At 43.8% G+C, this 12,006-nt stretch overlaps 1 protein-coding gene and 1 long non-coding RNA gene across 7 annotated transcripts in view; one reads left to right on the forward strand and one right to left on the reverse strand.

Moving 5' to 3' along the window:
• Positions 1–12,006, forward strand: part of LOC109449098 (uncharacterized) — a 133,723-nt gene that overhangs the window by 116,349 nt on the left and 5,368 nt on the right. For 5 of the 6 annotated variants that reach the window (XR_012496701.1, XR_012496698.1, XR_012496702.1 and 2 more), the window contains one exon: positions 7,228–7,373. This is a non-coding gene — a long non-coding RNA (uncharacterized LOC109449098). Of the gene's footprint in view, positions 1–7,227; positions 7,386–12,006 lie in introns of all 6 variants that reach the window. The other variant, XR_012496699.1, reaches the window with a different exon arrangement.
• Positions 6,073–12,006, reverse strand: part of PREP (prolyl endopeptidase) — a 112,496-nt gene continuing 106,562 nt past the window's right edge. The window contains exons 14-15 of the mRNA XM_019734997.2: positions 8,277–8,433; positions 6,073–6,815 (exon numbers count right to left, since the gene is read on the reverse strand). Coding sequence (XP_019590556.2) covers positions 6,521–6,815; positions 8,277–8,433 — 452 coding nt within the window. The 3' untranslated portion in view covers positions 6,073–6,520. The remainder of the gene's footprint in view (positions 6,816–8,276; positions 8,434–12,006) is intronic.

Genomic DNA, 12,006 nt, shown 5'->3' on the forward strand with positions numbered 1-12,006 from the left:
CATTGTCCTTCAGTCTAGTTGTGGAGGGTGCAGCTCAGCTCCAAGTCCAGTTGCCATTTTCAATCTTTAGTTGCAGGGGGCGCAACCCATCATCCCATGCGGTAATTGAACCAGCAACTTTGTTGTTGAGAGCTCGCACTCTAACCAACTGAGCCATCCAGCTGTCCTTCCGGAAGCTCAGTAGCAACTCATTGTCTTCAATCTAGTTGTGGAGGGCGCAGCTCACTGGCCCACGTGGGAATCGAACTGGCAACCCTGTTGTTCAGAGCTCATGCTGTAACTGACTGAGCCATCTGGCCACCCCTCTTTTAGTGTATTTTTTATTTCATTTTATTGTATTCTTCAGTTCTAATTTGGTTTAAAAAATTTTTTTTCTATCTCTTTGTTGAAGTTCTCGCTGTGTTCATCCATGCGTCTCCTGAGTTTGATGAACATCCTTATGGCCATTATTTTGAATTTTTTATGTGGTAGCTGCTTATCTCTGTTTCATTTAGTTCTTTTTCTGGGATTTTTTCTTGTCCTTTCATTTGGAACATGTTCTATCTCCTCATTTTGCCTAAGACTGTGTGTTTGTTTCTGTGTATTAGGTAGATCAGCTACATCTCATAGTATTAAGAGTGGCCTTAGGTAGAAGGTGTCCTGTGGGGCCCAGTAGCACAATCTCCCCTGGTCACCAGGGCCACATATTTTAGGAGTGTCTTCTGTGTGGGCTGTATGCACCCTCCTGTGGCGGTTGGGCCATGACTTTTGTGGGTGCTCTGTAGGATGGGGCTGATCCCAGCCCCAACTGCTGTGGGCACACTGGTGGGCTGGATTGCCCCTTGGCTGTGAGGCTGGTCCATGATATCTGTGGGCATGCTCGTGTGTGGGGCAGAACCCTGGCATGGCTGGCTGAGGAGTTTTGCTATGACTGCTTCTGGCATGCTGGTGTGTGGGGTAGGCCTCTGGTGTGGGTGGCTGTGAGGCCTGGCCTCTACAGTTGGGAGTGTGTCAATATGCAGAGGCTGGTCTCTCCACCCCCTCTGGGGTTGCTGGGGGTGGGGTACCATTCTGGAAGCTTGCTGGGTGCTACCATGTTTCTCCAAAAATAAGACCTAGCTGGACCATCAGCTCTAACGTGTCTTTTAGAGCAAAAATTAATATAAGATCTGGTCTTATTAAATTATATTATATTAAAATAATACTGGGTCTTATATTAATTTTTCCTCCAAAAGATGCATTAGAGCTGATGGTCCGGCTAGGTCTTATTTTGGGGGAGACACGGTAAAGGGGCAGAGGGCACTACTTTGGAGGCCCAGTGGGAGCTGTGGTGGATGGGGCATTACTTTTGAAGCCTGCCAGGTGCTGGGGCTCAGGGCACTGCTTTGGAAGGTCTCTGGGGCCTCCCAGGCTGCTGCTGGGAGCTTGAGGGGGGCCAACACACTGCTTTAGAGGCCTGCTGGTGCTACTTGCTGGGTGCTGGGGGTGGAGATGCTGCTTTAGAGAGTGGCTGGGCTGGGTGAGTCCTCGGGGGAATGTCAGGAAGGGTGAAGAGTTAGCAGGTTAATGGAGAGTGTGAGAACTGGTGCCCACCAGTGGGGACCAGCTGGGTGGGAGGAAAGAAAACAAAACAAAAAAAGGGTAATGCCCTCCAGTGTCTGCATCCCTGGATCCTGCTGGCACATACTCTAAAATTAGTCAATATAGCTCCTTCATGTATGACCCAGGTGACTTGCAAATTGTGGTCTCTGCTCTGTGACTCAGAGTGAGTGAGTTTGTGCATGAGTCCACTAAGCAAGGACTGTCGGTTTCCCACAGCCCCTCAGCTCTCCGAGATGTAAGTCTGGCTGGCTGTCACACCCAGATTATGGGGGCTCCTCTGCCTGATGTAGGTCCCCCAGCCTGGGGAACCTGATGTGGGTCTCAAATGTCTTGCTCTTCAAAGGGGCTCCCTTTGAGGTTTTGATATCCCTCTGGTTATGGGACACCGTAGCGCTGTTCCTCATGCCCTCTCGGTGTTTCTTTTCCTTTATATCCTCCAGTGCAGAGAATCTGTTCTGCTAGTGTTCAGGTCATTCTCAGAGATAGTTGTGCTCTCTCTACATGTACAGTTCGTTTTGGTGTGTCGTGGAAAGAGGTGAGCTCAGGATCTGCCTACCCTACCATCTTGATCCCCTTTCTTCTTTGTTGAAGTTCTTACTTTGTTCATCTGCATTTGTCTCCCAAGCTTGGGGAATTTCTTTATGTTACTTTGAACTCTTTATTAGGTAAATCTTTATCTCCATTTTATTAAGGGCTTTTTCTAAGGTTTTATCTTGTTTTTTTTTTTCATTTGGAAAATTATCCTGTTTCTTCATTTTCCTTGACTCTGTGTTGGTTTCTATGTATTAAAGCAGCCACCTCTCCCAGTCTTGAAGGAGTGGCCTCTTATAGATGATGACGCTTATTGTCCAACCCTGCCCTAGCTCATGGTTGTCTCTCAAACCTTTATGATTGTCCAAGCAGCCCACTTTATTCTTAGTGGCTCCCAGAAGCTGAGGTTGTATCCAGACCTGTCAGTGTCCCAAAGGGGAAGATCAAGGTCAGCACCTAGCTTCAGGCTGATAGAAAACCAGACTCTCAGGCAACAGCTTTTAAAGTACGCAAATAGTCTTTGTTCAGGAGGACTGGGAGATGGGCATTTCTGTCTGTTCCCTCTGCACTGAGACCTGGGGGGTAATAGCTAGTTAAGAACTATTTCTGTGTTTGCTACTGTCCCATTAACACAAGAACAGAAGCCCGGTGATCACAGGCCCCATTAGCTGCCAGTCATGTGCACAAGCTCCTCTCTGGAAAATACCAGCAACCTGGAGCAAGGCAGAGGGAGCGTGAACATGGCTCCCACGGACCTCTGTGGTCTCTGGAAAGTACTTTAGTAGGCCTCTAGATGTCTGTTAAGTTAGAAGCCTGCCCCTCACGCCAAAGCTTGAAGATAAGCCAAGAGGCATCTTTCACAGAAAGACTGGAAGCTTTTTAGTTGGCTACTTCTCTGCTGAGCCCTGGTGGGTGGCCAGATGAGTCTCTGTGAGCCTTTTAACAACTACTTCTTGGGTGAAATGGACGAAAGTGGTCAAACTGTACAAATTTCCAGTTATAAATAAGTTCTGGGGATATAATATACAGCATGGTGACTGTAGTTAATAATACTGTATTGTATATTTGAAAATTGCTAAGAGTAGATCTGTAAAAAGCTTAGAATTCTCTATATTCTTAGCGTATTTTATTTTTCAAATTGAAAATGTACTCAGACTGCAAAAACAAAAACAGAACTTTCTCAGTTCGCTTTACCTTGTGAGGCTCATGGATGCAAGTCCCACTGTCTTTCAGAGATGTTTTGGGGTCTTGACTCTCAGGTGGTTTTTCAAAGTTGGGGTGCCAGGTCCAAACCATTCGTTTCTCAGGGAGAAGCTCAGTTGTGAGTGCCCTCCTGACTGTGGGTGGCTGTCTCAGCCTCTCCTGTTTCGATGTGGGTTTTTTCTCTTTTGCCCAGTGTTTAGGAGTTTCTTATCTAGTTTTTGGGTTTCTTTCAGGGGACATTGTTCTGTATATAGCTGGAGATTCAGTGTGTCCTCTGGAGATGAGTCCTCCTGCATCACCATCTTGAACTATAACCCTCGTTCATCGTGTTACTGTACTAGTGAGCAGTAGGGTCATCTCCAGGGTCCAGGTGTGAGGGTTCCTGCCCTGCCTGCCCACTTCCTGGGTGGGGAAATTGGGTCTCTGCCAAATGGGGTAAGGGTAGCACATGCTTTATAAGGTTGCTGAAGGATAAACACATCCATACACAGAGTGCTTAGAGCAGGTTGGCCCAGGGGCCTCAGCAACATAATGTATCATTTGTCTCCTTCCTCTGGAGTGCCAGCTTCAGGAGGGCTGGGTGTTTTTCTCTTTGTCCCCAGTCCCTAGAATATGAATGGTTGCAGAATATGCCTAAATATTCCTTATTCGTTGGCCTCAGGCCTCATTCCATTGGCCTGACCACCCCTCAGTCTGACCTTTGTTCTTTTACAGCCCCCCTCACAGCTTTCCCACCTATCCTTAATTCATCTTTGAGTCTTTGTAACCTTTCTGAGTATTGGCTATGTGGTTTGCCATGGGGAACTCTCCAAGGCTGGTAAAACTGTCTGATAAATATTGAGAGATTGGTTGATGGGCTTTCTTAGTTGAAATTTAAACTTTCAAACTAGCAGGACCATTTGTGTGTAACTACCTAAGCTTTAGTGGGAGTATTAGGAAACATGGCTAATTGCAGTTTTACAATAGTCATGTGTGTACACATTAAACGTCATAAATGAGGTGTCAAATGCCTGTAGCATGTTCAGCAAGGCCCCATGATGAAGCAGTCAGACTATCTGTGCAATGTTTGCAACTTCTTCTTTAAACCATAGGCTAACGTAAGATAGAACAGAGGGGCAGAGCACACAACACAGAAGAAGCAGAAGAAGGAGGCATCTAACAGGGAAGATACCCTCAGGTCTGGGAAGGAACCCAACCTCAAGTCTTAATTCCAATGTTTATGGCTTTAAAAAGCTACCTTCAGTTTCTGGGCCTACTGTCCAGCTAAACTCTAGATATGAAAATTACCTTGGGAACGAGAACGCACAATTGGCAGCCGATTGTGTGCTGGGAACTTATAAGTGTATTACTTTGTAATTCCTCATGATCACTAAGTTACTCAATGAAAGCTGGGATTTGAATCTGGGCCTGACTTGTCCTGAAGCTCTGTCTTGCACACTATATTTACACTTTCTGCTGTTAAGTAGGAGACCTCAGTGAGAAGCGAGGTTGGATTCTGTGCAAGCTTGAAAATACTCTGGACCAAGTGGGTTCAACTCAGCTGTCTGCACCCCAAATGACCCAGCTGGTCTATGGAAAAAACTTCCTTTTGCTTATCTGTGCAAATGCATTTATTTCTAATTTTTTTCTACCATGCTGGTCTGTAGTTACATGGCGTTTAGCTGGTGTTAGTGTCTCTCCAAGTAGATGGTGATGATGTCCTGTCTGCATGCACACTACTTGTGGCAAACTCCTTCTCTGGGGGTTAGAGTGAATCGTATCTGCAGTGACGGCTGCATTATATACAGTGCTTATTTAAACAAATGATAACAGAAACCATGATTCTGGAAGAGAAAAACCAAACCTTGTAGGCACCTTTCAGCGGTGACAGAAAATAGTGGCTAATTTTAGACCACAATTCGAGAGGCAGAACTCTAAAGACAAATACAAATATTTATGATTTGGAAAACAGGACTTACAAGTTATTGGAATAATGAAGTAATCTTTTAAGCTTTTTTTAAAGGTTAAGATACTTCATAAAAAATAGATAATTATTTTTCTCATATCTGGCAAAGCAAGACAAAGAAGAAACTGCTTTCTTCTTAAAAATCAGATCCTCTCTCAAACTGATGTCCAAAGGAACAGTGTTTCATGAGATGTTGAAAGAAAATGCCTTAAACGTTTTTTTATGTACAATAGTTTGAGGAATGGTGTATCCTCCTCTTAAGGATTCAGGGTGGTGATGGGGGACCAAAAATGTTATTTTTTTTTAATATGACTATTTCCAGCAAGTGGTCTAGGGGGGAAAAACAGGTTGGGAAATGCTGAAATTTCTGATTGTAAGATAAGTTTAGATAACTGTATCTGTTTGGATAGTTCACTCATGCGGTCTCTTTTATATCCTTGGTACTTTGATTTCCAGGAATACTTTGTAACCAGATTGATAGAGAAATAGGTGAATAATCTTTAGTTTCTGGTCCACTGATTTTTTCAAAAGGAAGCATCCAAACCCAAAGAGCCCCAGGTCAGATTGTCAGCTGACTGAGCGGTTAATTCCCAAGACAGTGAGCCACCTCTCATAGCGTCATCGCCCATAAACAAGGGTGCCGGAATGGATGGACTCAGCTGCTTTCCAGTGCGCACATTCTATGACTTGATTGCTTAGAAAGTAACGTGTGTGGAAAGGCGAGCTGCTTACTCCTGTAGAAAAGCGGCCTGATCCAGAACGACTGCAGTTCTGGAGGTGCCCTTCCAAACAAAGTCACTAGAAATAAAGCCTCCCATTCTTAAATAACATTTATTAATGTGGCAAAGAAGTCTTTTTCATGAGACTGGTTCTCATATTTATTTAGATATGTTATGCGTATAGAAGCAAATTTCACTGAACTGCTATGTATATGGAGTATGTCTGACTACAACTCTTAATTCAGCAATCTATATTCACAATGTGTTGGCTGCCACTTAGCTACTTATCCAAACATGCCTTTTTTTTTTTTTTTTAAAACATGTGCCTGCACAGGATGAAAAAGAAAAACGCCAAGGGCTTGCTACAAAGGAGAAGCCTAAAAAAGATAAAATTATTCCTGCAGCAGTTCTGCACAACTGCAGTCTGTGAGTGCAGGAATAGTGTTCGTGTGGGGAAGCATTACGCCCAGTGGTTTCTCGGTGTTGACGGTGTGAAAGCCCTTGAGGTTTTCTGCGGCTGTCAGGAGAGACGAGATGCCATCTACTGAATCCAGTCGATGTTGAGGCACCGCGCTATGAAGGCAAACATGTCTGAGACTTCTTCTATCACTTTGGCTGTGGGCTTCCCGGCCCCATGGCCTGCCTTGGTGTCCACATGGATAAGCAAGGGGTTGCTTTGCTTCCGGCTGCGGCCCACGATGTACTGAAGGGTGGCAATGAACTTCAGGGAGTGAAGCGGGACCACACGGTCATCGTGGTCGGCAGTGAGGAGAAGCATAGATGGGTACTGGATGTCATCTGCCTCCGGTAACTTCACATTGTGCAGCGGAGAGTATCTGAAAGGCACATCAAACCGAGCTGTTTGTCCACTAGGATACTCAAGGAAGACGGGGGTTGGGGGGGGGGGCACAGTCACCAACCTAGTGTCACTAGCAATGAGGACTGCAGCTAACTAGTACGTGGGTGACACTGTACACTCCGCTTGCACCATCGGGCTACTGGAAACTGGGGAAAGCTGTTGCTTTTCTGCCTCCTACTTTGGAAGACTGTCAGAGACAAACTCACGGGGCTGTTGACATAACCCAAACTGTATGCACGCTTACTTTTTCACTGCTACAAAGTGGACTGTCTTTTTAAATCCCTGATGTGGATAGAAATAGTGCAAGCCTTTCTCTTTTGGAAGGACTTGAAATTCTCCATGCACAGAAGCATTTTGCCCTTATGCTATGTGGAAAACCTCTATTTCAGGTGCAGCGTGGCAGTCTTAGGAAGATCACAGTCTTCTCTGAGCCTAGTTTCCTGTCTGCGCATCTCCTACTGGCTCCAGCAGAGAGAAACTGCCTTTGGCGCCAATGTGAGCACCTGAGTGGAGAAGGCACCTTCTGAAGTACAAGGTAAGCTGCCAGGTGAGTGATCAGAAAGGGTTTTAAATATAAAAGCATAGTTGGGTTCAACAGTGATTACTAACAGTTAAGTGAGCGAAATATCTGGATATTTTTTTTTTACATTTCATTCAATATGGTGTCATGTTTTTCAAAGGGTTCAGTATTAATATAATCAACTATTTTAGTAGAGTTTGATATTGGAGGTAAATAGTTGAAGTCTGGGATGGTTCATCTGGGTTCTCTGGTCTCTCAAGCCTGAAATCAAGGGCTCAGCTGTGTAGGCTCTTATTAGGAAATTCTGGAAAAAAGTCTTTCCAAACTCATTCAGGTTGCTGGCAGAATTTGGTTCCATGAGGATGTAGGCCTGAGATCTGCGTTGTTTTTATGGCTGTTGTTCTCAGGTTCTAGAGGCCCCCTTCTTCCATCCTCAAAGCCAGCAGTGGTGGGTCAAGTCCTTCTCACGCTTTCAATCTCTCTGACCTCCCTTTCTGCTGCATCCCTAACTCCAGCCACAGCTCTGCCTTTAAGAGTTATGTCATGACATTGGGCTTGCATGGATAATACAGGATAATCTCCTTATTTTAAGGTCAGCTGAATAGTAATCTTAGTTTCATCTGCACAGGCCCTTCACAGCAGTACCTAGATTAGTGTTTAATTGAAGAATCTTGGGCGAGGCCATCTTTAGAATTCTGCCTATCACATCTTGGTAGTTTTTGTTAAAGACGAGAACAAAACAAGGAAGACAGGTATTAACCATCATTTCCCCTACTTTTGTAGTAAATTATATGCAAATATGAGACACTCAAGGGAACACAAAGTCAAACACTTATCCTTTCCTTTTGATTGACTGTTCAGAATTATGATATCAAATCGTTAACAACATATATATGCCAATATAAATGCAAACCTTACTTGATAAGCCATTCAAAGTGTTGTTTGCTGTCTGAGCACCCATAATCCGTGGTCCAGGCATGACCGATGGTATATTTATGAAACTTTAGCATGTCCATTACTCCAACTTGGGCAATAACACAACCAAAGAGGTCAGGACGTTGATTTGCACAAGTAGCTAAAAACCAAGACAGAAAGAAAAGGGAGGCAACCCAACATTAAACACCTAAATAAACAAAACCAAAATAATACTTAGATGCTTTCAGATCCCTGGTTGCCTGTTTTCTTAAGCAGGTGATTTATGATGGTTTCTTCTTGTGCTCTAATGACCCACAAGCTTTTCCCTCCTTCCTTCCAATATATCTGAGGATGGGATGGATAGTCTCATCAGTAACAGAGATTTACTCCACAAAGTGAATTTCAATGGAGAGGATTATTTGAAAACATTCAAGGACTTTCAGAAAAACCTGTGTCCCTTCCTCCCATCCCTACTTGGTTTCACAGGTGATGAGAGAGGTTAAGGAACTTGTTCAGGATCTCAAAACTAGCCTGTGATATAATAATAACTATATATTTAGTCATATATATATATATATGTATATACATATGTATATAGAATATATGTGTATATTCTATATACATATGTATATACATATATGTATATATGTATATGTGTGTGTGTATATATATATACACACACACACACATATACATATACATATACATACATATATATATATATACACATATACATATACATATACATATACATATACATATACATATACATATACATATACATATACACACATACATATATATGGAATAACTGTATATTTAGTCATTCCCGTTCCTGGCACAGAGTTCCTAAAACCCTTAGAATTTCGTGAGTGATAAGGATGAGAGAAGTGTCTGTTGTAATTCATAACTAGCCCCTTTTAACCTTGAGCTTATGCTAAGGATGTGACTTCTGGGCCCCAAGAGAGCTTCAGGCTGGAGACCAGTTGCCAGAGGAACCAACCGTGTGATTAGAGGGTTGGAACTTTCAGCTTAACCCCTTGACCCCCCCACCACAACTTCTGGGGAGGGGAGAAGGGCTAGAGCTTAATCATTAATGGCTGATTTAATCATCGTGCCTACATAACAGAACCCCCATAAAATCCCCGAAACCGCAGAGTTCAGACAGCTTCCAGGTTGGTAAACACATTCAGGTGCTGGAAGGGTGGCATGCCCAGAGAGGGTATGGAAGTTCTGCACACACCCAGGCCCATTGCTTACCCTGTGTGTCTTCCATTTAGCGCTTCCTGGGTTCTGCCCTTTATAACAAACCAGTAAATGTACGAGTGTTCCTGAGTTCTATGAGTTGCTCTAGCAAATTATCAAACCTGAAGGGGGGTTATGGGAACCCCGATTTATAGCCAGTCGGGAGAAATATGGGAGGCCCAGGGCTTGTGACTGGCATCTGAAGTGGGGCAGTCTTGTGGGTCTGAGCCCTGACCCTGTGGGGTCTGCGCTAACTCTGGGTCATGTCAGAAGGGAACTGAATTTAGGACACCCAGATGGTGTGTCTGGAGAGCTGGAGAATTGGTTGATGTGGGAAAGAAAGCCACACATTTAGTGTTGGAAGTGTGGTGAGTAGAAAGTTAGTTCATACAGCTCAAGGCAGACCAGAGCATAAAACCCAGCTCAGGGATGTATCCAATATGGGCACACCTTCTTGTCCTGTTGTAAAAACACTGTATACTTAAGTTACTTACAACTTTTTTTTTTTTTAATAATTCAACAAATATTTATTGAACATCTGTCATGTGCCTGGTTCTAGGCCTGGGGATGTATCAGTGAATATTTTAGTGAACAAGATAAAGAAGTGAACAAGCAATCATAGTGTAGCAACCACTACTGTTGAGAAAATTTAGGTGCTACTGAAGTAGGGAGTAGGGGCACCTGTCCAGGTGTAAAGCAGTTAGGGAGGAAGTCATATCAAAGCTGCCATGACTAGGAGTTAGTCAAGGGATATGGACTTTTCCTGCCTCTGGCAACAAACATAGTTCCCACCCCAATTCTGATTGCTTAATCATAATACTGAACCTGAGTCCTACCCTTGGATATCCCGATTCTCTCACCAAGAGGCAGGAGGGGCAGGAATCTTTTAAATAAGCATTCAGTATCCTGTTGGGGGAACTCCACCTCTGGAGGTTCCTTAAGGGACCAGGTCTGTCAACAGACACAAACCAATTCCTGAACATAAAACTCTGAAAATATAAAGGAGCTATTGGAGAAGCCAGTACATTACAAAACAATTCTCCCACTATTGGAATCAGATGGTATTTTCCATGTCTTCTCCCACTAAATCTTAGATTCGCCCATAGTTCTTTCTTTTACACTTCACATACAATCCCAATGAAAATTCAGTTGGCTCCAATTCAAAACACACCCAGAATCTGACCACTTTTCACGACTTCCATCACTACATCCTGAGTCCAAACTTTGTCTCTCACCGCACAGAAGTCTCCTGTCTGGCCTCCTGCTTTTTTGTCCTTGCTCCCCTTCTATCTACACTAACACCATAGCAGGCGCAACGCATGATCCTGTGAAAAAAGTAAGTCAAATTATGACACTTCTCTGCTCAAAACTCCCCCAGAGGCTTCTCGTTTTACAGAGTAAACCAGGTCCTCTCGCCGGGCTCTGAGGTCCTGCCTGGTTTAGCCTCCCACCCCCTGCCGCTCTACTCCCCTGCTGACTGTGCCAGCCACACACGTGGGCCCCCTCACTGTTACTAGAACACACCAAACCCATGCTGGCCAGTGGTTATCGTCTGTCTCTTCTGACTAGAATGAATGCGCCATGAAGGCAGAAGTGTGGTCTGTTTTGGGTAAGAATTTTATCAATATACTTTTTAAATTTAACCAAATTATTTTGGATGTATGTATTTTACCTCCAACAGAAAATGCTTTTTTAAGACTATATCCTATTGAGGTAAAAAATTATACCAGGAATTCAGGTTTTGACATGACTCAGTATATTTCCAAGACAGGGCAACTGAGTGAATGTGCCACTACCTGACCGCTCTCCTCTAAAACAGTTTTAAGTTGAGCTTATATGTGCTATTCTACATTTTTGCAATGGTCCCTCCTTTCCTAATGACATTGGATGTAGGACACAGCAAGCAAAGCTTAGGTTCACTGTGCATTACAATGTTTAGTGAGACATAAAATGCAAAGTAAAATTTCATTAACTACCAAAAATTAGGACAAGCTACTTACAGGCAGTGCCACAAAAAGGTTAAAAGAGCAGAATATGAAACCACAGCGCTAGGCCCCCGCCCAACACCACCATTTTCCAACTATGTGACACTGGGCCAGCTACTCAACCTCAGTGCCCCAGGGTCCTCCTCTGTGGGATGGGACATTACTAGGCCCAGTCTGACAGGCTGCGTGCACCTCCCAGGACAGCATGCATGTCAAGGGCTCAGACTGAGCCTGGCACACAAGGTACTCACTATTTTGTGACCTACTGTATTTCCCTGAAAATAAGATCGGGTCTTATATTAATTTTTGCTCAAAAAGATGCATTAGGACTTATTTTCAGGTGATGTCTTATTTTTTCACGTACAATAATCTACATTTATTCAAATAGTCATGTCATCTTCTTCTGGAACATCGTCATAACTCTCCAAACCCTGAATTCTGGCTTGAATTTCTTGTGATCCATTTCCTGTAGAACCATTGGCCCCAATCTCTCATGTCCAGCA

This window comes from Rhinolophus sinicus, linkage group LG05 (genome assembly GCF_036562045.2).
Source record: "Rhinolophus sinicus isolate RSC01 linkage group LG05, ASM3656204v1, whole genome shotgun sequence".
In the NCBI taxonomy this organism is placed as follows: domain Eukaryota; kingdom Metazoa; phylum Chordata; class Mammalia; order Chiroptera; family Rhinolophidae; genus Rhinolophus; species Rhinolophus sinicus.